Raw genomic sequence first — 27,273 nt, 5'->3', positions numbered from 1 at the left:
TGCATGTGCCTAGTACCTTATGTGGGACATATGCACATGCAGTGGTTTAGCGATTCGATTCAAAATGGCCGACTGGCAGCCATCTTGTTTTTTGAAAATGTTGTATTTTGGACATGCTTTGTCAGTTGTCATTCAAACTTGGTACATAGATTATACATGTTAGGATACATGTCCATGATGGATCAAAGATGGTCGACTGGCAGGCATCTTGTTTTTGTTTTTTTATGCGGTATCTTGGACGTGCTCTGTCAGTTTTCATTCAAATTTGGCACATACATGTACTTTATACATGTTAGGATGCATATCCATGACAATTTGTTTCAAAATCTGGTCAAGGATGGCCGATTGACAGCCATCTGACTTTTTGGCCTTACTACTATACTTCCACAATTTATGTACCATTTTTATTCGTATTTGGCACATACATCATACATATCAGTGTGTTTCATAATCAGATCAAAGATGGCTGAATAACGGCTGTTTTTATTTTGGCCATATTACTATGACACGAAACACATGTTTTGATGTAAATAAACAATCTGTTGTATATACGCCACTTGGAACTCAAGTTTCAAGGACACGCTCGCGACAACCCCTCCGCTTTAATATGACGAGCACAAAGAGAACTTAACGGGGACTGTGTCATTTTCAATGACTTGTTTTCATTGAATCATTCCTTTAGCAAAAATAGTATTTCACAGTACAATGTACCATACGTGTAGAGAGAGAGAGAGGTGCATGCAGGGTTTGCGCTGGTGTCTCTGCAAGACAAATCCCATATAGAAAATTTTAAGAAATTGAAATTCGACCCTGGATAAGTTTATATGAAATTGGACCCCAGCTTGCCTGAAAAACTGGCTCCCTCTTCAATAATTGAAGTCCGGAAAGCAAAATATGGGGTTAACGCAATTCCTGGGTACATGTACATCCTATTAAGAGACTATGAGCATTTACTACATAGCAGTAGACGTTCATCAATCAGTGACAAACGCATAGCATACCAAACACTTTAGTTGTCATTCACTTAAGATGTTTAGTTAGACTAGTGCTAAATGTGGCCACACTTGTCAGTCTAGACAGCCGTAATCGAATTACATTTAGAGTCTTTGCAGCTACTAGTACAAGTATTTTAAATTTGCTGCAAGTAATTCAAGTACATTATAGTTATCATTTGATCAAACTCTAAAAATAACTGCAGATTACAGTCCTGTATGTGATTATCATGTAAACCTTAAAAGTTGATCTCTCCCTGGAATATCAGATGACTGTGTCTTGCACTGATAGACTATTTGATTGGTTGTTGTGAATTGGAACAATTCATTAATGTCAGAGGGGTGATAGTCACAATAGACACACAATATGATTGTCTCAAAACATTTCTTACAAATTTTAAAAGAAAACAAGAGGTCACTTTCATGATGACCTTTAAAGGTCACACATCCTGGTACTTTCATTTGTATGAAGTTTAAAAATAAATTTATTTTTAATTTTTCAGCACAATTTCGTAAACTTGAAATTTTGTTTTTGCTACTTGAATGTTTCTGTTAGGAGCAACATAAAATTCCCCAATTGTATATGTTTGTCCTACCAACAAAAGTACCAGGATGTGTGACCTTTACAGTGGGTGCAGAAGGTGATCATGAGGTTACAGTTGATACAACTGTATTAAAATCATGGGTATGTGTTACAATGTGGGAAGGGAACCAATAGAGAGATATGTAATCATTTTTGTTCTGACCCTGGTGTAATTCTCAGACTACAAATATTGAAAGCTGAGGTACTCAACAACGTACATATATTATACAGTTACTGTATTTGTTCCATTTAGAACCGTATCTCTGGTAGAAGCGCACATAAATATAATATTGCATTAATAGTTTGAACATGGAAACATCATCGTCTTTTATTAAGTAAGTGCATGTGCTACTAGACGTATAAGCAATTACTCCACCTCTATCATCTTTACTTTGAGGGATGTATGAAATTGCTTCTGTTAATGACGTAATCAAAATGAGAACCTGAAGAGAATAGTAAGAACTTTGTGTTATGACTGCAAGCTTTTCAATTCCCCACTGACTCCATCATATATAGATACACGTATACTGGAATTGTTGTGGGCCTTCGGTGTTGAGAAACAGAAAAGTGTGAGTCAATTAAAATGTAGTTTTCAATGCGCAAAAATTTCCATGTTTTGTGCTATTGAACGTCCAATAGATGACAATGGAAAACTAGCCTATAGGCTATCGCACTTCTTTACGTTCTGTACATGTACTCGCTGGCATGAATCGATCATTCACACTCGAAAATAAAATAACTGTGCTTTTTGCTGCTGTTGTTACTAAATATAAATGTATGTGTTCCTGTTAATAAAATAATATGAGTTTATGAGCAACTTTATCACAGCAAATCGTGAGCCTGTGTTGATCGAGCAAAATTTGTTTTGCATAGTGGTTTTCATAAATGTACATATGTCGTCACAGTGCGATGGTCTATAGCAAGGCTATTTTATTTTGCACATGCAGCAAATGAATTAATTAATTATTCACATATTTAAAAAAAAAAATTTAAAATGTTTTGCCTAGTTTTCAGAATAGTAGTAGTAAAATACTAAAGAGTATCATCACAGACATATTCAAAGTCTCAAAATTGAAGCAGACTCTATCATACTGGTATTGGCAATATTATAAAAGTTGGCCCAGCTGAGTTTTCACCAGATGATGCGTATAGGAATTCAGGCTTTATTTTTACTCACTTTGCTCTGGAATATTATATGGCCACAAGATAAACCACAACACTGGTGAAAATAACTTTAATACCCCAATAGGGCGATGCCATGACATATTGAACATTACTTGCATAATCTTGGAGTCAATTTACAAGATTGTGCCTGATTGGCTACCCAAACTTAACAGTCAGACCAATCAGAGAGCAGCTTGCATTGTGTCTGATTGGCTACCCAAACTTAACAGTCAGACCAATCAGAGAGCAGCTTGCATTGTGCCTGATTGGCTACCCAAACTTAACAGTCAGACCAATCAGAGAGCAGCTTGCATTGTGCCTGATTGGCTACCCAAACTTAACAGTCAGACCAATCAGAGAGCAGCTTGTTTGTTGACAGGTATAATCTTTGTGTTACCACTAATTGCGTTCATGCACAGCTCCTTAGCACGGGCTAAGAGGTCAAATCCCTTAGCCCGTGCTAAGAAAACGTGCGTGAACGCTTAGCACGGGCTAAGGAAGGCTAAGTATGGGTTAAATCTGATCCGAATTTAAGACACGGCCTAGACCCTTAGCACGGGCTAACGAAGTGTGCACGAATGCTTAGCCCAGGACTAAGCGCCCTCTCCCCTGCATTGTCCCATGTTCGTATAACGACTCTATTCCACCAGTCATTACTCCGCACTCGCTTCCATACTGATCGGGTCGCTGTAGTAGAGCGTACAGCAGCTTCAATCGTAGATAAAATAAATTTGGTTCGCTGTTTACAACATGCATTAATAAAACTATGTATTCTGTTACGCCGTTGTATACTGTTTCTGTGCATCCAAATAAGTTGGGTCCGTCTTCTCTCGCGTTCCTGTGCATGTCACTTCAAAATTAGAACGAAACATGTCAGCAGCAGAAATAGAACCTTGTGCGTGTCATCCATTTTTCGTTCGGAAATAGCGCCTCTTAGCCCGTGCTAACGACTGGCTCTCCCTGTGCGTGGACGCAATTGGGTCTGCTTAAATCTTAGCTCGTACTTCGTGTAACGTGAACACAACTAATATGTGTGAATAATAATTGAAGGTTAGGGGTGGACCATTCAAATCTCGGGGGTGGTATCATATATCATATGTGCTTTCGTAAACCACTTGGCTATTTCTCTGATCAAAAGAAGTAATATTTTAATGGTTCAGCTTACTACTTACTTCTATTAGAGATGATATAGTAGAAAAACTGCCTGAATTATGTTTTCTTTCACTTAGTTTTGGGCTAGATTTTTATCTCCATGAATAAAGTTGATATAAAAATAGCCTTTCATGTATCAAAAGTGTGAGATTTATATTTTTTTGTCACTGTCTGTGTAGGAGATTTTTTTTCTGTGCAGATTTAAAAAAAGACCCCCTAAGTTTTTAGCAGTGAACCCTTTATCTTAGTAATTGTAGTACCGTACAACTGAAGTTATGAACTATGATTATGTCGTGCGTATGTTATAGATTTGATGACATATGTTGTACATATTGTGGAATTATTTCCTGAAAACTGCAATCTGGTGTGTAGTGTGTGTTAGTATTAATCAGTGATTTGTGGGTAATTTACATGCAAATCACGAAAATGCGTTTTCACTGGATTTAATATTTGTTCATTCATGCTTTGAAAGTTGCAATGCAAATCCAGTTACATGTGGCATGTGTCCAATACCAGTCCCATGTAATGCGATGGTAGAGTGCCAGTAAAAAATGCGTGTGTTCAGTACATGTCCCATTTAAATGTAAAATGAATTTAATTTCTGCTGATAGGAATTTCCTAATACATAATAGCGTTCATCACAAGCACATTTTTTTTGTAAAAGTTGCTGTGGCTCCATCTGAAATGTTGAATTTGCTCTATATTGTATGGTTTTAAAACTAATAATGAGGCATCACATAAATGAATTGTGGATAAAGAATCATTAGATTTTATCATATATCACAATGAGTTATAAGGTGAAGATTGGGACACAACATGGGTTAATTTTGTGTAAACATTATATTTTTCATATGTTGTTTACATACATCACGTAGGACGCATATGAAACACAGCACATTGACAATGACCACCATCCTTTCAACATTTACCAGTATCTTGTTTACATGTCAGTGTTTTATCAGAGCCCAATGACAAAAAAACCACTGTGTAAAATGCATTTAGCGTGAGTCAGCTCAAGTTCACTTCCAATAATTCTTGGGGTTGAGCCCAGATCGGACATTACATTCTATTGAAATAATGGCATCACAAGAGTTGATATCCTCTGTAATTTCTCTGTAGAAACTTTAGATTAATTGAATTGCAGTGAAAATGAATGTTGTTCATTAGCGGTAATTAATACAGCTGCATTATTACTCTGAGCGTACCTGTTTTTTTCAAGGAATGTAGGTCCTGTTATGAGAGAAAATCCAGAAATTGGGATGGTCATTAGGTGATATAAATATCAAGAAGGTGTTGCCATATAAATTCAAAACAGATTATCAAATATTGAGAATAAATTGATTCTTATGTGATTGAGGAAGCTGTTCCGTTCTGCTTCGCGCAAACAGGCTGAACTTGGCTTTTGTTCGGCCCCAACCATATAAACATACAAGAGATAAGCTCCTATTAATTGGTGGGAAGAGCAACAGTTTATACTAACAATTTTTTTTTCTTCAGCATGCGAGTGCTTTGTTGAGTAATCTCTTACAGGTCACAGACACCTGTACTAATCCCACATATCTCGCGTAATCCACTAGTAATTGTGACAAGAATACTATAATTTGTTTAACTTGCGCTAATGTGACATAAAAGGCACACCTTTACCCCCCCCCCCGACTCAACGTCATTTTCCTACCTTAACTAAGAATGATACAAGCAAGACAAGTGGACGGTAATCATTTTCTACAGCTGAGTTGAATCCACTATCTCCCTGATGCTGAGCAAACACACTGACCATCAATTGATTGATCTCGATAAAAATAAAATCGTTGTAAATTTATATGTGTGTAAACTTGTGCACATTTCTTATTTTTGCTAGCAAGTTAATTCTATCTTATTAGTATTTCTGTCTGTTACATTAAAGTAGTGTTTTATTTTATTTATGAAGTGAAGCTAGATTTTATAATGTATTAAATTTCCAACCTAACGTACTTTCAAATCAGTTTGTTAGACATAACTGAAATTAACTCAGTAACCAGTTAACAGTAATCAAATTTCACTGTAACGTTATCTTTGCCTGATTTTCACGGTTTCTGTACAAAAATCAATAATAGACGCAAGGTTAGAGGAAATTGCTTTTATTGGTGATATGAAAATTCTGTTTTGATTGAATTATTATTGATTGGTGTCAGTGGGTCATCAGATGAAGAATGGAGTGTTATTCTTTTAATGTAAATCACTTTTCTTTCCATGAAAATTATAATTTGGTATATTTATTAGTATTTGAGTGGTATATTGATGTGTCAAAGTGTCTAAAACCATGATTGTAAGAAAATTCCTGGCTGAAATTTCCAGTGTTACTTAGTCCATGGAGATGTGTCATATTTATTTTTAGAAGCAATTGTGTGAGATGCGTTAAAAATATTAATATGATTTTGATGACTTGCCATGTGTAAAACATGGGGATAACTGTAAACATTTTACAGCTAAATTGTATGCATATCAGTGTTCCCCCTAAGGGATTGATAATTAGAAACTGGGGGGGTGATTTTTGAAAAAAAGAAGAATCTGCCCGGAAAGAGCTTTAAAAAAATCAAATAATGAAAATCACAGGGCGGGGGTGTGTAAAAAAAATGTTTTTTAAATATTTTGAACAGTAATTATACCCACCCCTTTCCACCGAGTTTCTAATGGCTAAACCCTAAGCGCTGAGAACTATGTTGTGATTTCATGTATTAAAAAACACCTTGAATCAGGTATTTGAATACAAAAAGCATGAAATTAAATGCAATGTTTCTCAGATTGTCAAATTTTATTGAGAAACATGAATTTTTGCAAAATTAAGGTTCAGAGAGAACACTGATGCACTCAGTACATGGTTCAATTTAAATTTCAGTCTCGCTTCCTCCTCATTTATTTGAAGTAGATAGTGGATACTTCTCTCAGATGACAACAGAATGTCTCTGAGGAAAATCAAAAGTTGATTGAAGAAACCAAAAGACATGTATACCCCTTGGCTGTATTAACTGCTATACTCATCTGTGTAATGAAGGCAATGCTTCACCAAATCAAAACTCATCATTCCAATTTGTCGTTCATTTCATGGTATGAAATAATTTATTGATTAGTCCCCTGCTCAGCCAAACTTCATTCAAATTACTGTATAGGGCTTTATTCTTAGCTGGGTTTTATTTTTGTGATTATTGTATAGGGCTTTATTCTTAGCTGGGTTTTATTTTTGTGGTTATTGTATAGGGCTTTATTCTTAGCTGGGTTTTATTTTTGTGGATATTGTATAGGACTTTTTGACTCCCGTGTGCGAAGCACAAAAAGGGAGTCTTTGCAGTTAGTGTGTCTGTGTGTGTCTGTTCCACTGATATCTCAAGAACCATACATTGGATTTTGATGAAACTTGGCACATAGATGCTCTGAACTAATGTGCAGATTTGATTAGTTTTGGGTAAAAATCTGTACAATATTAATTACCTAATTTGCATAATGATTAATCAGTTTTGAGCTTTTTCACTGATATCTCAAGTACTAATCATCACATTTCAATAAAACTTGGTACATAGATATCATAGGACACTGCACAGACCTGATAGTTTTTAGGGTAATATCAGTACATATTAATTACCTAATTTGCATAATTGATTAATTTTCAGCTTTTGATATTTCAAGCAGTAATCATCACATTTCAATGAAACTTGGTACATAGATGGTATGTTACACTGTGCAGACCTTATTAGATTTACACTCAAATCTGTTCATATTATTTACCTGATTTGCATAATTAGTTTTCAGCTTTTCCATCAATATCACAAGTACAAGTAATTTTGAATTATTTTTTAATGTGTCTCCAATACTCTCAGCACAAAAGTTCTTTCTAAGCTTTCTTTGATTAAAAAGTATTCATTGTCACATTTCAATGAACCTAGGACTATACAGAAACCCAATTAGTTTTTGGTAAATATTCATGCTTATTAATCACCTAATTAAAATAATTAATTAACACTGATATTTCAATTACTGATCATCACATTTGAAATTCAATTTGGTACATAAATGCTCTGAAACAATAGACAGGCCCGATTAATTTTGGGTTGAAATTTGTTCATATTAATTCTCTAACAATAATTCATAGTTTTTTGTTCTAATCACATTTCAATGAAACTTGGTACATACATATTACATTATGCAGGCCTTATTAGTTTTACACTCAAATCTGTTCATATCAGTTACCTGATTTACATTATTAGTTTTCAGCTATTCCATCAATATCTCAAGTACAAGTAATTTTTAATTAATTTTTAATGTGTCTTCAATACTCTCAGCACACGGGAGTTCTTTCTAAGCTTTCTTAGATTTCTTAGCTGGGTTTTATTTTTTGTGGTTATTGTATAGGGCTTTATTTTTAGCTGGGTTTTATTTTTGTGGTTATTGTATAGGGATGTATTCTTAGCTGGGTTTTGTTTTTGCGGTTATTGTATACATGTAGGTCTTTATTCTTAGCTGCGTTTTATTTTTGTGGTTATTGTATAGGGATTTATTCTTAGCTGGGTTTTGTTTTTGCGGTTATTGTATACATGTAGGTCTTTATTCTTAGCTGCGTTTTATTTTTGTGGTTATTGTATAGGGATTTATTCTTAGCTGGGTTTTGTTTTTGCGGTTATTGTATACATGTAGGTCTTTATTCTTAGCTGCGTTTTATTTTTGTGGTTATTGTATAGGGATTTATTCTTAGCTGGGTTTTGTTTTTGCGGTTATTGTATACATGTAGGTCTTTATTCTTAGCTGCGTTTTATTTTTGTGGTTATTGTATAGGGATTTATTCTTAGCTGGGTTTTGTTTTTGTGGTTATTGTATACATGTAGGTCTTTATTCTTAGCTGCGTTTTATTTTTGTGGTTATTGTATAGGGATTTATTCTTAGTTGGGTTTTATTTTTGTGGTTATTGTATAGGGATTTATTCTTAGCTGGGTTTGAATTTTGTGGTTATTGTACAGGGCTTTATTTTAAGCTGGTTCTGGTTTTATGTTTCACAAATAGTTATTTTGAATGTTTGTGTGTGATATGACAAGCCCTAAATTTACATGTAGCTCCCACCTGATTACAAAATATTCATATTTTAAGTGGCTTAATTTGCAATATGATATAATATTAAATGATTATAGGTGATTATATGCATCACTTGCAACAGCATGTACACAATGCGGCTCATTTCATGTAACACTAGGAGCATATGGTAGAATCACTACATGTAGGTAGAAGACCCATCAGTGTATTTGCTAAGACTGGGAAACATACATGGGAACACTGAGGCTTGAAATTCAAGGAGGCATCAAAGGCATTTGCCGATATGCTCTACTTCGCGCTCTTCAAAATATCTAGATACCATATTTCCTCTATTAAACGCACATCATCAATAAAATCACAATAAACTAAAAAGCGCAATAATTATTTTGACCATAACTATCATGATAACATAACTATACTTTCCATACATATAATAAAAATATAATAATAATATTTATTGCATCTTTAGAGTACATTATTTCTATCAGTAAGAATAAAAGTATAACAAAGTATAATAATAATAATAATGAAATAATAAAGATAGAGAAAATATTATGTTAAGTATAAAAGTAAAATGTAATGTGTTAAATTTTTTTACTACATGTAATACTAATAAGTTTAATAATAATAAAATTCAAAACTATAAATAATAAGAGGGGTATCAGTGGTAAAAATTTTAGTTTTACATGTAGATGTTTCTACTAGAGCAAATACATGCATCTTTTTTTTGATACAATGTATTGTATTGAGTATATTTCATTGCATAGTGATACATGCAAATGCTGTTCACCAATCAGCATTTGTGATTTGCTGTGACAATGTTGCCCATTAGTTGTTTTATTAACAGACACAGATACATGTGTATGTATATTTAATAAAGCAGCAAAAAATGCTGTTTATATTTTACCTTCTGTTATGAATAACTGGTTCTTTCCAACCAGTCATAGCGCAGATCGTAAGCCTATGTGATGGACTATAAGATATACTTCCCTGGGCTGATATGCAAATCAGTAGATATCCATGTACACTGATTACAACCTTCAACAATATCTGAATAATCATTAATTGTAACCTGGAGGCGTTTGTCGTTTCTATGCAGTTACTGAGCAGTCTGATTACTGTGTATTGTATACAAAACTGTACTTGACATTAAATGTTCACTGTGATTTTGTGGTCCCTTGCTAAAGAGTAAGTATTGAAAAGAGCCTTGGTGATTGAAAATGTACATCTACCTACACATGTAGATCATCTACCATGTTTGAGTGGTCTTAACCTTTTCACCACCAGACTTTCTTGTCCAAATTTTTCTTATATTCTTCAATATTTCTGAAAATAAACCTTAATTTTAAACCCAAAAGACAAAATTTGGTTCAATTTTTTAATCAAAAAATTTGGCTATTTTTGTCCCAGTCTTCTGAAAGAAAGTGTAGACTATAAACAGGACCATTTTTGAAGAAAATAGGGAACTGCTGGTGAAAAGGTTAAAGTAAAATATCAGAAAAACAAATGCAAATATTTGGTTTTATAATCATCTAAAAATATAATATTTGTGTTGTTTCGTCTGCCATATTGTCCATCCTATATCCGCCGTATTGTCCATCCTATATCCGCCGTATTGTCCATCCTATATCCGCCGTATTGTCCATCCTATATCCGCCGTATTGTCCATCCTATATTCACCATATTGTCCATCCTATATCTGTCATATTGTCCATCCTATATCCGCCGTATTTTCCATCCTACATGTATATCCACCGTATTGTCCATCCTACTGTATATCCGCCGCATTGTCCATCCTATATTCTCCATATTGTCAATCCAATATCCACCATATTGTCATTCTATATCCGCCGTATTGTCCATCCTATATCTGCCATATTGTCCATCCTACATCCTCTATATTGTCCATCCTACATTTTGTATATCCACCTTATTGTTCATCCTATATCCACCATATTGTTCATCCTATATCTGCCATTGTCCATCCTACATCCTCTATATTGTCATCCTACATTTTGTATATCCACCATATTGTTCATCCTATATCTGCCATATTGTCTATCCTATATCTGCCATATTGTCCATCATATATCCTCTATATTGTCCATCCTACATTTTGTATATCCTCTATATTGTCCATCCTACATTTTGTATATCCTCTATATTGTCCATCCTACATTTTGTATATCCTCTATATTGTCCATCCTACATTTTGTATATCCTCCATATTGTCCATCCTATATCCTCCATATTGTCCATCCTATATCCTTCATATTGTCCATCCTATATCCTCCATATTGTCCATCCTATATCCTCTATATTGTCCATCCTACATTTTGTATATCCGACATATTGTCCATCCTATATCCTCCATATTGTCCATCCTATATCCTCCATATTGTCCATCCTATATCCTCTATATTGTCCATCCTACATTTTGTATATCTGCCATATTGTCCATCCTACATTTTGTATATCCTCCATATTGTCCATCCTATATCTTCCATATTGTCCATCCTATATCCTCTATATTGTCCATCCTATATCCTCCATATTGTCCATCCTATATCCTCTATATTGTCCATCCTACATTTTGTATATCCGACATATTGTCCATCCTACATTGTGTATATCTGACATATTGTCCATCCTACATTTTGTATATCTGACATATTGTCCATCCTACATTGTGTATATCTGACATATTGTCCATCCTACATTTTGTATATCCGACATATTGTCCATCCTAGTTCACTTCTATAGCTGTAAATACATTATTCCATTTGTAATAACACAATGAGTTTGCAGGTACATGTATATTTGATTATTGTGAAAATTGCAATCATTTTGTGGTAATTTGGGATTGACAAGCCAGTGGCAGTGTGCATATTAAACCCAATAGTAAAATGAGTATTAAGTATTTATTAGACACAACACTGTCTCCAGAGAGATCAGCAATAAGGTCACTAAAATGAGTATAAATTGTGAGAAATGATCAAGGCCTTAAATGCTAATCTTGAAAACAAATTGTTGTTGACACCTTTCTCTCTTGCTGTTTGCAATCCAAGAATATACGCCACTTGGAACTCAAATTTCAAGGACACGCTCGCGACAACCCCTCCGCTTTAATATGACGAGCACAAAGAGAACTTAACAGGGACTGTGTCATTTTCAATGACTTGTTTTAGCTGAAATTAATTTTCACTGAAAAGACGTTTTGTATGAAGTTTGTTGTCCCTGATTTTTGATGAGTTAAATGTGAAATATGGGGAAAAAGGTATTTTCACTGCATTTTGTTTTTACTTATTTATCCCTTCGAAGCAAAATAAAATTCCAAGTGAAAATACTTCACAGTTTACAGAAATGTCAAAACAGTACTAGATAACTGTTTTAAGAGTGGTGGATGTCCAAGCTAAACATTTATATTTCCTATCATGAACGTATAATATCAAGAGTATTTCCTTCAACTTGTTTTCATAGGTTTGATCTGATAATAAATGCCCACAGTAGTTTTAGAGAATTAAATCTTGAAACAGCGATAGAGCGTATAATCTTATTTGTATTTCAAGTATCATTCATTATCTTGCCTATGACAGTATCTTAATTCTCTTAGGTTATTGACATGTCTTGAAGCAAGTGCTTTCAGCACACCGAGTAATAACTTGTCATTTGTGGTTTTAATGATCTATTTTCTCTGATTTTCAAGGACATCAAATTTGTTTTATGAAACTTGTAAATGTAAATTGAGATTTAGTGTTCATTCAAACTTGGTAGATCAGACCGTCCTCATAGTTTCTAGGTCAGCCCCATCTAAATTATATTAGCTCTCTCTACTCCTTAGTGGCTAGTAACAACTTTGTGCATTGGAGAGCATGATGCTGGTCACTGATAAAACATACTTTTAAAGTGTCATGATCAAAATGATTAATATGCACCTGTAGTTGGTATAGTTTTCCTTAATGAATACTGTATAAGTTGAACTTAGACTTTAGCTCATAGCCATGCAATGTAAACAAATAGTTTAGGTTAGGCTCAGCTACTTTCAAGTGTGTTATGTAGCATCAGTAGGGAGTATCTGTCTGTAAATATAGTCTAAGAATGTTTTTCACAGAAAAATTACGAACATATAAACATGCAACATATGCAAGATTAAACTCGCACTCAAGGCAAAGTGTCTTCAATGCAAACTGTAAGCAGATGTGCACCCCCTTTGATAGCTTGAAATATCATGGAATAAATACTACAAGTTCTTTGAAAGCTTGTTAAGACCTCTCCTGTAAAACCTCTCCTGTGAGATCTCTCTTGTGAGACTTCTCCTGTAAGATCTCTCCCGTAAGACCCCTCCCCTAAGACTCCTCCTGAAAGTCCTCTGCTGGAAGACCTCTGCTGGAAGACCTCTGCCGTAAGAACTCTGTCGTAAGAACTCTGTCGTAAGATCTCTGCCGTAAGACTTCTCTTGGAAGACCACTCCCATATGACCTCTTCCAGAAGACCTCTATAAGACCTCTCCTGTAAAACCTCTGTAAGACCTCTCCTGCATGTACAGCTGTACAACACCCTAAATGATGGTCAATGAATCATACTATAGTCTGATATAATCATACAATTTGATTGGTTGGTTGATTGATTGAAAATGTCATCAGTGTATTAAGCTAGGTCTATCATAATTTTATATTGGGAATTCCCTGCATGCAACAATTGTATTGAATTTGACTGAGCTGATTCTAGGCTGTCTCGCTTATGTCAATATCATACAAGGATACATGTATCTCATGACAAGCCTCTAGAGGGATCTTCAGCAGCCACTAGAGGAAACTTTGTTAGCAACTGGTGGAAGCTCTACAATCTACTAGAGGGATCTCTTCCAGCCAATAGATGGAGCTCTTACCATCATTCAATAAAGGCAGCTCTATCAGTCAATAGAGAGAGCTTTGTTGACCACTTAGAGGAAGCTTTGTCGCATATTAGAAGAAGCGGTCAACCACTAAAGTGAGCTACTGGAGGGTGCTCTATTAACCAATGGAGGGAGTTTCATCAGAGAAAGGTTGATTGGCCACTAGAGGGGACTTTGTCTGTCACAAGTGGGAGCTCTATCTTCCACTAGAGGGAATCGTCACCTATTGGGAAAAAGTTGTCAACTACTAAAATGAGCAACTAGAGGGTGCTGTATCAACCGAGAGAGAGAGCTCCAACAGCCACTAGAAATAGCTTGGTTGGTCACTAGAACCATAGAATGCTTCATCCACCAATAGAAGATACTCTGTTGGCCACTAGAGAGATAAACTAAATCATTCACTAATTGCATCAACCGCTGGAAAAGTATATGTACATGTGCTCTTCCATTTAATTTGACTGTATCTTCCTCTAGAGGCTTCTCTAGCACACTCTAGTGGCAATATAACTCATAACTACTCTGATTTTCAGAAATAGTGTATCAGTTTGTCATCAATTCTTTTACTTTAAGGAAGTTTCCTCTCTAATATTGCAGCCAGGGAAGCAGATTTGGGGGGTCTGCTCAATATACTGCGATGATATGAATTCAGCTCTCCAACTTAAATGTTTCAAAACAAAAAAATATTCCTTTGTTGTATGCCATATCATTTGATGTCAGTAAAGATACACATGTCTTGTTTCCATAGTGATATGCAAATCAACATTCAATATGCAAATTAATGCAAATCTTTTGACTTCTATTTATATCGAGTTAGTGATTTATGCGCATAACTAGAATTTGTTTATTCTCTATTTTACCATCGGAAATATTATTAGAACCATTCTGTTGTAATAAATTCATTTGGTAATTTTCCCTACCGTGTTCAAATTGTCAGTTCCTTTATATTTGTCTTGCTGTGCTGAATACTAGTATAAATATCACGTTTAGTAGCGAACGTGGATAGAATCTCATTATGGCGTTGAAGTTGATGGATCAAGTTGTCGTTTTCCCCAAGAGACTGTAATATTAGCTGTATTTAAATACTTAGTGCTAATGTCATGCTGTGCAGAGTTGAAGAGATTGCATGTAATTAGGTGCAGGTAGATAGACCTGGCTCTTTATGCATGCTAGGGTCATAATGTTTGGGTGCAACATCACAAACATACAGTGTACACATGTTAATTAAATTTTACCCTTCACTGATCATACTATAATATTGTCAGTTTATCCCTGAAACTTGCAATATGTTATTGCTTTTTAACAATTCTTTTTCCCTCAAAAATAATTTACTTGAACCTGAATAGCCTGAAATACTGTGTGTAATAAGTTTGCATTCTGATCCTTTTTAGATAAATAATGTTATTGCTTTTTAACCATTTCTTTTCCCTCAAAAATAATTTACTTGAACCCGAAATACCGTGTGTAATAAGTTTGCATTCTGATCCTTTTTAGATAAATAATGTTATTGCTTTTTAACCATTTCTTTTCCCTCAAAAATAATTTACTTGAACCCGAAATACCGTGTGTAATAAGTTTGCATTCTGATCCTTTTTAGATAAATAATGTTATTGCTTTTTAACCATTCTTTTTCCCTCAAAACTAATTTACTTGAGCCAGTGAATACCCTGCAATATGTGTTTTCATTGTGATCTCTTTCAGAAAAATACTGAATACCTTGATTTTTTTCCCTAAATACAGGCAAAAATATACAAACAGTGAAAGTACATACATGTTGTTTATCTTAATGTATTCCATGGTTCATTATACACATCAATATAAAATGAATACATACGACTTGGAAATAAAAATCCAATTTTCTCATTACTGGCTGTCACTGTACTATCACTCTTTCAGGTTATTTCACTCGCACTTTAATTTATATCGTTTTATTTGAAAAACAATGTTCTACTAAATAACTTACACCTTATATTCCAATATAAATCACAACACACAATTCTGAGATAAATAAATTATTTTTACCTGTCAGATAAATTCTTTCTTTATGCATCAGTTCTCAGTTGACCTTTTAAAAAATTGATGTAGCCAACGTCCTGCTTTCTCAATCATAACCTTTTAAGTGTTCCCACTAACATTTTGGACACATTTCTGTATTTTTCTTTAATTTTGTTGTAAATTGGTCTGAATTTTTGAAAAAAATATGGAAATATAATGCAGGTTCATTTTGTGTGGGAAACAAAACTTGCCTTTGGTGTTTGGGGGAGGGTAAAGGTCAAAAGGTTGAATATCAAAAGTTAGAGGTCAAATAAATGTCAAGGAGTTGAATACAGCATACATCGCATTAGTTTGTTTAACCTTTTGGATAAATTATATATGTATAACGTCTTAATTGACCGTTTTAAAGAACTTGCACAACCATCAGCCAACATTATCCTTTCTGAAACTTAATGATTTAATGGAAAATGTTTTAAAATTCTCTGTCAATCTCGACCTATGTTTTTTTTAATGGAGAGGTTTTAATATTTCACAAACCTCCATCTATGCATCATCCTTTGAAAAGATTCTATAAAACATTTATTATATTCATGCAGCTTTGCATCTACTAATCAGTTAGGTGTGTTTCTATGGCAACCAGTGATGGAGAAATGTATTTTCATTCCCAAAAACTATGGTAACATTAATGGAATATGTTCGCATCTCTGATTTCATAATATTGCATAACTGAGTAAAGCAATTTTAATGAGTGTTATTTGAGTTGTACATGTATGAACTTTCTTGTTTGTCTGACTGATGCACAGAGAGATTTTTACTGAAACTGTGTTGCGTATTTAGCCCGCTGTCAACAGAGTTGAGCAGAGCTATTTATATTACTGATTGTCAATCATTGTCCTTCGGCACAAACTTTAAATTTTCAACTTCTTTTTTACTTGAAGCACACAATGGGAGTCTTTTACAGTTAGTGTGTCCATGGAACTATAGGTTTATAGTTCCATGGTGTGTCTGTATGTGTGTGTGTGTGTGCGTGTGTGTGTGTGTGTCCATCTGTTCCACTGATGCAGTTTGTATCTCAAGAACCATACATCGTTTATTGATGAAACTTGGTGCATAGCTCTGGGCTAATGCGCAGATTTTATTAGATTTTGGTAAAAATACTTGCATATTAATTACCTAATTTGCTTGATAATTAGCTAATTGTTAGCTGTTTCATAACTGTTCCACTGATATCTAAAGAACCACTCACTGGATTTTGATGAAACTTGGTACATAGATGCTCTCAACTAATGAACTCTGAACAGATTTAATTAGTTTTGGGTAAAAAACTGTGCAAAATAATTACCTATTTTACATAATGATTAGTTAATTTTTGGCTTTATCAGCTAATATCAGCTCAGCTGATTCAGCTGACTGGCTGCTTGTGTCTGTTATATGTAGGCTGTTGCGCGTCTCATGTCCATTACATAATTAGAACTGGTTAGTTCAAACAATTTTTACGAGTGTGCGCAATTCAGCTAAATGCATGCATTTACGAGCATTATGACGTGTACCAGACACACCAGAGACTACATTCCAAAATGTGGAGTACATTTTGTTTTTTGAGTATTTTATTTCGTTTACTCTGCCATTTAATATATAGCAATTTACATGAATGAATGAATGAATGAAATTGAAAGGCAACTACATAGTGATCTTCTATTTATATTCAAAGTGTCTGAGTTCCTCACCATTAGTTTGACGTCTCCTGTTGAGGTTGGTTTGACCCACCTTTTTCCAATGGTGTAATGATCTGCTGGCGCACATAAGAAACCAGTTAGCGACTTAGATGGCAATGTTGCTGTTTTGGTGTTTGGGGGCCACAGTAATGTAGACAACACTTTGGTTACCTATCAGTGGAATGTATGTAATCTCCAAGGCATTTTTACAACCATCTGTCTATGCCACTCATGTCAGTCTTGTATGTAAATCTGCTTTAATTTTCCAGAATATCACAAATTGGAAAGTTTCTATCTGGAAAACTGAAGTCCTAATTTGTGCACTATTTATTGTATAGTATTTCCAATCCAGGGTATCTAATCATAGTCATTCTTGAGTCCAGCTGTAAGCTAAGCTCCATTGGTTGCCTGTGAAATACAGAATACTCCATATTTAGTACCCGTTCGAACGCAGTCCGAAAACGGGGACTTATGTTTTGACCCTTGTGCATCTGTGCTTCCGTGTGTGCGTCCAGACCTGTATCTTAGAAATGCCTGGACCAATCATAATCAAACTTCACACATACATCATACATGATATTATACATATGCACATCAATTTGTTCAACGATCTGATTTAAGATGGCCAAATGGCGGCTATTTTTGTGCTAAAAAATCATTAAAATCAAGCATTTCTCAGCTGTTTACAGATAGATTTTGTTCAAACTTGGTATATACATTAGACATTATGGTACCTTGATGCAAATAATTTAAATTTGTTTTTCAGATAAGATTCAAAATGGACGACTGGCGGCAATTTTGTTTTAATGAATGTGGTTCTCATGTCATATCTCTGACTTTCTTTGACTGATTATGTTCAAATTTTAAACATTCATTATACATCATGTCATAGATATACAGATATATTGGTTTGACGATCCTATTCAAAATGGCCGAATGGTGGCCATTTTCGTGCTAAAAAATCATCAAATATCAAGCATTTATGGTTGGATTTTGTTCAAACTTAAATATAACATACATTAGACAATACAGGTTTCTGATGCACATCATTTTATTTTTCAAATCGGATTCAAAATGGCTGACTGGCGGCCATTTTGTTTTAATGATTGGGCTTCTAGAGCCATACAAATGTATCTCTGACATGCTTTGACTGATTATCTGTCTTATCCGTATGGGAACACTGTACTCCATATTGGGCACTATTATATTGTCTTATGGACTAGAAGAATACTGTCTCTCCATATGGGAACACTATACTCCATATTGGGCACGATTGTTTTGTCTTATGAGCCAGAAGGACACTGCCTCTTCATATGGGGGTAATGTGTTCCATATTGGGCACAATTGTGTTTTCTTATGAGCCAGAAGGATACTACCACTCCATATGAGGACAATGTGCTCCATATTGGGTATGATTGTGTTGTCTTATGAGCTAGAAGGACACTGCCTCTCAATATGGGGACCTGAAGACAAATGAATCCATAGTGACTGCCAAGAAACAAAGATTGATGACATAACAGATGTACTATGATTCATTCAATTTGTTTCATATTCCCTGGATGGTGTCTACAACACTCCTAATTGCTATTCTTACTTCTAAAGCACTTACTCAATCGCTTAGTCACTCTCAGCATATTTCATTCCATCCAATATTAGCCCTATAACATCTTAGCCAATATTTGTTTAAGTTTCATCGCTCTGGTACTGTCAAAATGTGTCATACAAAATGTATGTTATCTGTCCTCGGAAAGGTAAGACGACTTAATTTCAAGGCATATACCATCTCAATTTGGAATTCTGATATTAATGATGCGATGCAAAACAAAAGAATTACGAGTATTTATTGGTTTGTTTTTGCGTGACTAATTTTCAAAAATCTGGCAAAAAGTTTAAAACATAAAAATTTAAAATATACTTCTGTGGATTACTCGATTGTTCCTGGAATTTATTCTCGAAAAAAAAAATGAAGGTGACACATGTAATTTATTTCATATATGTTTGTCCCAAATTACTTGAATTTTAGTTTTGCTGCTTTACAAAAAAGTTAAAATAAAATCCAAGTGAAAGTAATTCCAAAGTACACAAATAGAACTAAGTGTAATATTTATTAATTTATACACATATTAGATATTACTGGTATGATTAAATTATCACAGGACTCCAGGACTGTATTATTATACATGTAAATTGTATTATTTTAAATTATTTATTAAATTAAATTAAATTATATATGCAATGTTTAATTTATATATTTAAGCTATTTGATATTATCCAAAACTGCATCTGTCTGAGGTGTTGTGATTTGATTGGTCCATCCTCATCAGCTGACTACCATAAAATACATTATCATTGTTTTTCAAAAGAAAACTGAAATTTTGTCGAGCGGAGCTTATCATATGAGTGATTGTCCGGCGTCGTCCGTGTCAATGTTTTACTTTTTCGACTTCTTCTTGAAAACTACAAGCCTGAATGCTTTGATACTTGGTGTATATGTACAAATGTACCTTGGGTAGACCTCTCTCAGATTTGTTCATTTCATGATGATATCTTCAATTCTCTAATTTTGGTGAATATTTTTGTCATTTTTGGTAAAAAGTGATATTTTCGACTTCTTGTTAAAAACTGCAAGTCCAATTGCTTTGATATTACATATATAGATACTACATGTGGATCTCTCTCAGATTTGTTCATTTTGTAATGATATCTTCAATTCTCTAATTCCGAAAACAGGGACTTATGTTTTGACCTCTGTGTGTGCGTGCGTGCGTCTGTGCGTGCGTCCAAACCTGTATCTTAGAAATGCCTGAATCAATCACAATCAAACTTCACACATACATCATACATGATATTATACATATGCACGTCAATTTGTTTCACGATCTGATTCAAGATGGTCGAATGGCGGCCATTTTGGTGCTAAAAAATCCTTAAAATCAAGTATTTCTCGGCTGTTTACAAATGGATTTTGTTCAAACTTGGTATATACATTAGACATTATAGGACCTTGATGCACATCATTTTATTTTACGATCTGATTCAAGATGGTCGAATGGCGGCCATTTTTTGTGCTAAAAAATCCTAAAAATCAAGCATTTCTCGGCTGTTTATAGATGGATTTTGTTCAAACTTGGTATATACATTAGACATTATAGGACCTTGATGCACATCATTTTGTTTTACGATCTGATTCAAGATGGTCGAATGGCGGCCATTTTTGTGCTAAAAAATCCCAAAAATCAAGTATTTCTCGGCTGTTTACAAATGGATTTTGTTCAAACTTGGTATATACATTAGACATTATAGGACCTTGATGCACATCATTTTGTTTTACGATCTGATTCAAGATGGTCGAATGGCGGCCATTTTTGTGCTAAAAAATCCCAAAAATCAAGCATTTCTCGGCTGTTTACAGATGGATTTTGTTCAAACTTGGTATATACCATAGACATTATGGGACCTTGGTGCAAGTAATTTTGTTTTTCAGATAAGATTCAAAATGGCCGACTGGTGGCCATTTTGTATTAATGAATGTGGTTCTCGTGCCATATCTCTGACTTGTTTTTTTTAATTTGATATTTTTGCTTCACTGTTTTTCCACCACAATAATTTTGTGTTATGCATTTTCTTAAAATCATAATCCTCTTCTTATGACATTAGCATGCAAGGTACATGTAAATCATAAGATATGCCAAGGAAACAATTTTGAAAATCTGGCTTTTAAAATCTGATTTATGACCCCAAGTCTCAAAAGATCATTTTGAAATCTGATATACACATCTGTGGTTGATTGTTATCTGTCTCCCAAAGGAGTAGGAACAGCACATAGCATGGCACTAATATGACTCTTCTATTAAATGGGTGTCTTCCCTCTGGGTTCTATAAAATGTTCATACTCGATTTGGGGAGTGTTTAATTAAAAGTATTTTCAAGTACTGTGAAATACTTTATTTTAGCTGGAATTAATTTTCGCTGAAAAGCGTTTTTGGGTGTTTTCTATGGATTTTATTTTCACTGATTTCTGATGAGTTGAATGTGAAATATAGAAAAAGGGTATATTCACTGAATTTTATTTTCACCGAATCATTCCTTCTGCGAAAATAGCGAAAATTAGTTCCAACCAAAAATAAAGTATTTTACAGTATAACTTAAATTACTAATTGCATAACCTGTGCATTTTACAATTACTGGTTATTTTTCATTTTATCATCAGTAAGCAAATCTTGAATCAGTTGAATTTTATTGAATAAAGCTGAATAATAGTGTTTAACTTGTGTATGTAAAACATAATTCTGCAATCAGCTGTTCACATAAAACCTGGTTCTGTAGTGCAAATATTTGTATTCTCTGTTGTTACAAAATACTTGGCAGCAACACCTGAATACACAATTGCATTTGTAATTCCTCATTGAATGTTAATGCAAGGAATCCTGCTACGAATACTGATGAGTTATCATTAGTACATGTACCTGACACATGCATAAATCTTCCTGGTATAGTATAGCGCAATTTAATAGGACAGATCATGAATCTTTGCAGCTTGGGTATCCATCTACCCTTTTGCTTATGTCCCACTCTTAACTTTGAAATTTAGAAGTAGTTAACTTAGTGTGACAAGGTCGTGTGGGTTGCGCCCTCTGCGGTGCTCCAAACCCAACACACGCCTGACAGAGCGAAGTAGTTTTTCACTTTCCTCAACGAATTTTTGTTGATACCAATCAAATTGAAGGAACATTAGTTAGTACCATCAAAAAGTAACCATTCAAGGCAGAGTTTATTTCCGCCTAATGTTTATCATTTTCTTGTAAACAGTCTGTATTTTTCGCCGACAATGCAAACACAACTTTAATTGATGGTGTTACCATGACCACCAAAATGAATATTCATTGAAACTCATTGCAAGAAGGTGTGGACTTTGTGAATTCACAATCTTGCCAACGAGACATACACTACCGTATTCTGTCAGGCGTTAGTGAGGTCTGATGCTGTTCGGCCGGTGAAGGCGCCACTCATGTCTACATGTCAGGCTAGGGTTAACTCTCATCAGAAAATTAGTATATTAGTATATTCATATTAGCAACATACTTTATTTGTTTATCATCTAATCAATAACACAGACTGTGAATGTAAGATATTCACAGCTATTCCAGACACTGGTGGGCTTGCTAGAATCTATGGTACACCACAACCTGTATTGTACCCAATAACTGACTTTCATTCAATTTACATGTAACTCAAATTACTATTATTGTGACTTGCGCTATACCAGTCGTATACTTTGCTCTTAAAGCAGGAGGGTGGTCACCTGCGCACGTGCTGGAATTGAGTCCTAAGCGACGATAACAACACGCGGCTAAAAATGCAAAGGCTCATGGGTAAACTCTTGTTTGTAAAAAATGACATGCTATGGCCATCTGACGCATGCGCAGGTAACGACTCCCCCGCTTTAAGAGCTACCTGTAGGTATACTGAACTGTCATTGTAGGTTCCAGGATGCTGATGCTTGACAGTGTCAGATGACATACATGTACACCTGTACATGTAAGGCTGTTGTATTTGTAATGTCAGGCATAGTTGTCACGTCTGTCCAGATATTACAGGCTTGATTCAGTGCTGCATGGCTGCATGCCCACACAACAGTGAAATCAAAGAGGATTTTCTCAGTACATATACATATACTGTTAGAATATGAAAACCACAACTAGAATGATGAGAATGGTTACATTGGATAAAGTCAGAGGTACATTACTTGGGGTTTGTAACTACGGTGACATGATACCAAGATCCCGTCACAATCTCGCTCTCGCATAAACGTTCCAACTCAGAAAAAATGCAAATGCGCATGCCCGAGGTAACTAGGATACTGGGATGTCCAGGTGGATCAAAATAGCTGCCCACGATATGACGGATTACGAGAACTATATTTTCTGTACATTTTCGATGTATTACATTTTTCACTATGATAGTGACAAGAAAAGTTTATTTTTTTCATTACAAACCTTGAACATTGATATGCGTCATGTCAGAAGGTCGTAGCCTCAGTCTCGCTATCTACGAGAAGAGACTTGAATGGGATCTTGACATGATGTCACCATACAGTACTATGCAAGTTGCAAACCCCAAGTAATGCACCTCTGATAAAGTATAATGCATCAATTTAATGTACACTCATCACGGATTGCACATGGTTGTTAACTATAATTATGTGTGAATATAGATTCTACTTTAAACGAGACATCGTGATTCACTATCGTACTGCCCTCTATGCACAAGGCTGATTGCGTGTTTTTTTTGCTTTAAAAGATAAGTGAGGAAAAAAATTTGTGCACATAGAATGTTGCACTAGTTAATACATTTTCTTCATGTGTGCAGACACAGTGACTTGTTTCTGAGAACCAATCATCAGGGGTTTTTCTAGAAAAAACTGCAAGAGAGAGCACTGCAATTCAGCAGCGCCACCAAGTGGGGGAGATAGGGTTCTCCCTACCAGGGTGTGGAGTTTTTGATAATTCTAAGTTAAAATGGAGCATTCTACAGCTTCCTTGGGACCAAAATTACCCGGTACTATCAGACAGGTCACAGTTGAAGACTATGGCAACATGTGATCCCTGGTCAATCAGAATTTTATAGTTGCCAGAGGATCTGCTTCCCAGGGTGACGGGTGCATGGCCATAGCATGAGGGCGCTGCGTCCCTGTTCCCTTGTTTAAAATAATCCCTGAATCATTGTATCCGTAGATAAAATATTGATCTTCCTTCAGAAGATTAGGACAAAAATAGACAAATTTAGTGAAAACTGAAAATTGACTCAAATTTTATCTGTTTTGTCTCCAAAATTAAGGTTCATTAAAGAATATAAGAAAAAAAAGTTTAATTCAAATAATGCCATGCAAAGTGGCCGTTTGTCGTCTACTTCACAGCCCATTTTATATTGAGGGCATTTTGCAGCACATACAAGTTGTTTTTATCACCAGAATTCATTCATAAATCTCAAATTTCATGTACAGTGTGACAAAAGCCAGACCTCTGCTCCCCTTTAAGTACTTTTAGGTGGTTGCTACATGTATACACATGTTCTACTGTATATTAAAATAAAAGATTCCGACTGACACATATTCCTACCTGGTATTACATGGACACTGCAATGATCAATTGGTGTCTAATATACATGTATACATCCTGGTGTGTAGAAAGCTTGTTTTTATGACACGCATCAATATTACTAACACATTGCTCTTTCTTTTGCTTTGTTGCAGACAAATTTTAGACACAAAATATGGTTTAAAAAGGTGGCAGATTGGTGAAATCGCTTCCAAGATTGGACAGCTGTATTATCATTATTAGTAAGTTTGGAAGTTCTTTTTTTTGTATTTAAAACAACTTTTTTATTGGGGCATACTTTCAAACTTTATATAGCATATATAGATACACTGTAACCTCAATATAATGAACACCTTTATAATGAATTTCCTGATATAATGAATTCATAACATGTCTCCCGATCACTACAAACCCAATGTATTATGTGGTTCATTATACATGTAGTGAACATTTCACTATAACAAACTAATTATATGTCCCCCAAAGAATTGGTTATAACGAGGCTACAGTGTAACTGGTAATTAATTACATGTAATAAAAGGCCATAACAGTGGTCTTTGTGAAGCTATCTACATGCTGGTAATTCATTTCAAGAATTTACTCCACTTCTTGATGTGAGAATTCAGTTTGTTTCTCCAAGAGGCAATATTATATTATATTTTATGAACATGCCTTTTTTAAACAATAAAGTTAATTTTTGCTTTCAGTTTGAAAGTTCTTCAGTTAGCATGTGTGTGGTTGCACTCATAAGGTGAACAGATTAACCCAGTCTCATCCTGAGCTTGTTTAGAACAGAGTCAGAGGGTCAGTGTGACCTTTATTTCTGTGTTAAACGCTATAATCATATGTGAACAAAATTTCTGAGTTTAAAAAAAATTCCACTAGCAGTGCTCAATAGTATGTGAATAGGTGTAAATGCCAAGCTTAATATGAACCACAATGAACAGAACATAGGTTTTGCCAACTGATAAGGGATATTTACAAATATGTCAAACCCTCTGTTTGACTGTGAACAAGGCTTCAGATTATTTCATTTCATCTTAATATAAAATGTTCTGAAATTGAACTGCATGAGTTCCTGAGAACAGCTCACAGATTGGCAAGATAACGCATGAGTAGACATGCCCTGACAAAACCATTAACTGTTTCATTAATAACAGTGTTGCAGCAAAGGACTACTGGGCTTTGCTATCTATATTGTGCACTTTATGTTAAAGCCATGTGCAATTAGTGCTGTATCAAAGGTAGTACACTACTATTAGGATAAAACAAGAAATGTCACTACAAATTCTGAATCAATGCAAAGGTAATCACAAGATTGTGCCTGATTGTCTACTGACATTTACAATAAGAACAATTAAGAGAGCAGCATGTTTTTAGCTTCGCTGTCGACTTTGTCGCGCGGAGCTTATCATATGAGTGATTGTCGTCGTCCGTGGTCTGTCGTCTGTGTCAATATTTTACATTTTCGACTTCTTCTTGAAAACTACAAGCCTGAATGCGTTGATACTTGGTGTATATGTACCTTGGGTAGACCTCTCTCAGATTTGTTCATTTCATGATCATATCTTCAATTCTCTAATTTTGGTGAATATTTTTGGTAAAAAGTGATATTTTCAACTTCTTGTTAAAAACTGCAAGTCCAATTGCTTTGATATTACATATATAGGTACTAAATGTGGACCTCTCTCAGATTTGTTCATTTTGTAATGATATCTTTAATTCTCTAATTTTGGTGAATATTTTTGTCATTTTTGGTAAAAAGTGATATTTTTGACTTCTTGTTAAAAACCACAAGTCCAATTGCTTTGATAATACATATATAGGTACTACATGTGGACCACTCTCAAATTTGTTCATTTCATAATGATATCTTTAATTTTCTAATTTTGGTGAATATTTTTGTCATTTTTGGTAAAAAGTGATATTTTCAACTTCTTGTTAGAAACCGCAAGTCCAATTGCTTTGATATTACATATATAGGTACTACATGTGGACCTCTCTCAGATTTGTTCACTTTGTAATGATATCTTTAATTCTCTAATTTTGGTGAATATTTTTGTCATTTTTGGTAAAAAGTGTTATTTTCGACTTCTTGTTAAAAACGACAATTCCAATTGCTTTGATATTACATATATAGATACTACGTATGGACCACTCTCAAATTTGTTCATTTCATGATGATATTTTCAATTCTCTAATTTTGATGAATATTTTGTCATTTTTGGTAAAAAGTGATATTTTCTTCTTGTTAAAAACCCCAATCATTTATGGTGAAAAATGATATTTTTGAATTCTTGTTGAAAACTGCAAGTCCCATTGCATTGATACTATGCATATTGTTCATTTTCTAATGATATCTTCTGTTCTTTAATTGAAATGTGCATTGCTAACAGCGGAGCTATCTCAGCCGAGAGGCTGCTTGTTTTTTGTTTGGTTTTATGAAAAATTAACGCTGAAATCTTTAAAAAAGAGGTCAGGAATGTTGTTGTATATTGTGTCTTTAAACTGTAAAAATTGCATTCCATCATAAAGAGCCATTACTGAAATACCTGGTCACAAAGTTGAATATCAGCGAAAACACTTTGCAGTTACTGTTTATAAATCTTGGCCAAGCACATTGACACAT

At 34.6% G+C, this 27,273-nt stretch overlaps 1 protein-coding gene across 1 annotated transcript in view; it reads left to right on the top strand.

The window, feature by feature from the left end:
• LOC102807216 (protein SCAI-like) overlaps positions 1–27,273 on the top strand; it is an 80,780-nt gene that overhangs the window by 31,430 nt on the left and 22,077 nt on the right. The window contains exon 3 of the mRNA XM_085491846.1: positions 24,800–24,886. Within this exon, the coding sequence (XP_085347972.1) occupies positions 24,800–24,886 (87 nt within the window). The remainder of the gene's footprint in view (positions 1–24,799; positions 24,887–27,273) is intronic.

This window comes from Saccoglossus kowalevskii, chromosome 17 (assembly GCF_978046115.1).
Source record: "Saccoglossus kowalevskii chromosome 17, keSacKowa6.1, whole genome shotgun sequence".
Classification (NCBI taxonomy): domain Eukaryota; kingdom Metazoa; phylum Hemichordata; class Enteropneusta; family Harrimaniidae; genus Saccoglossus; species Saccoglossus kowalevskii.
This window is presented reverse-complemented; position numbering and strand designations above follow the sequence as displayed.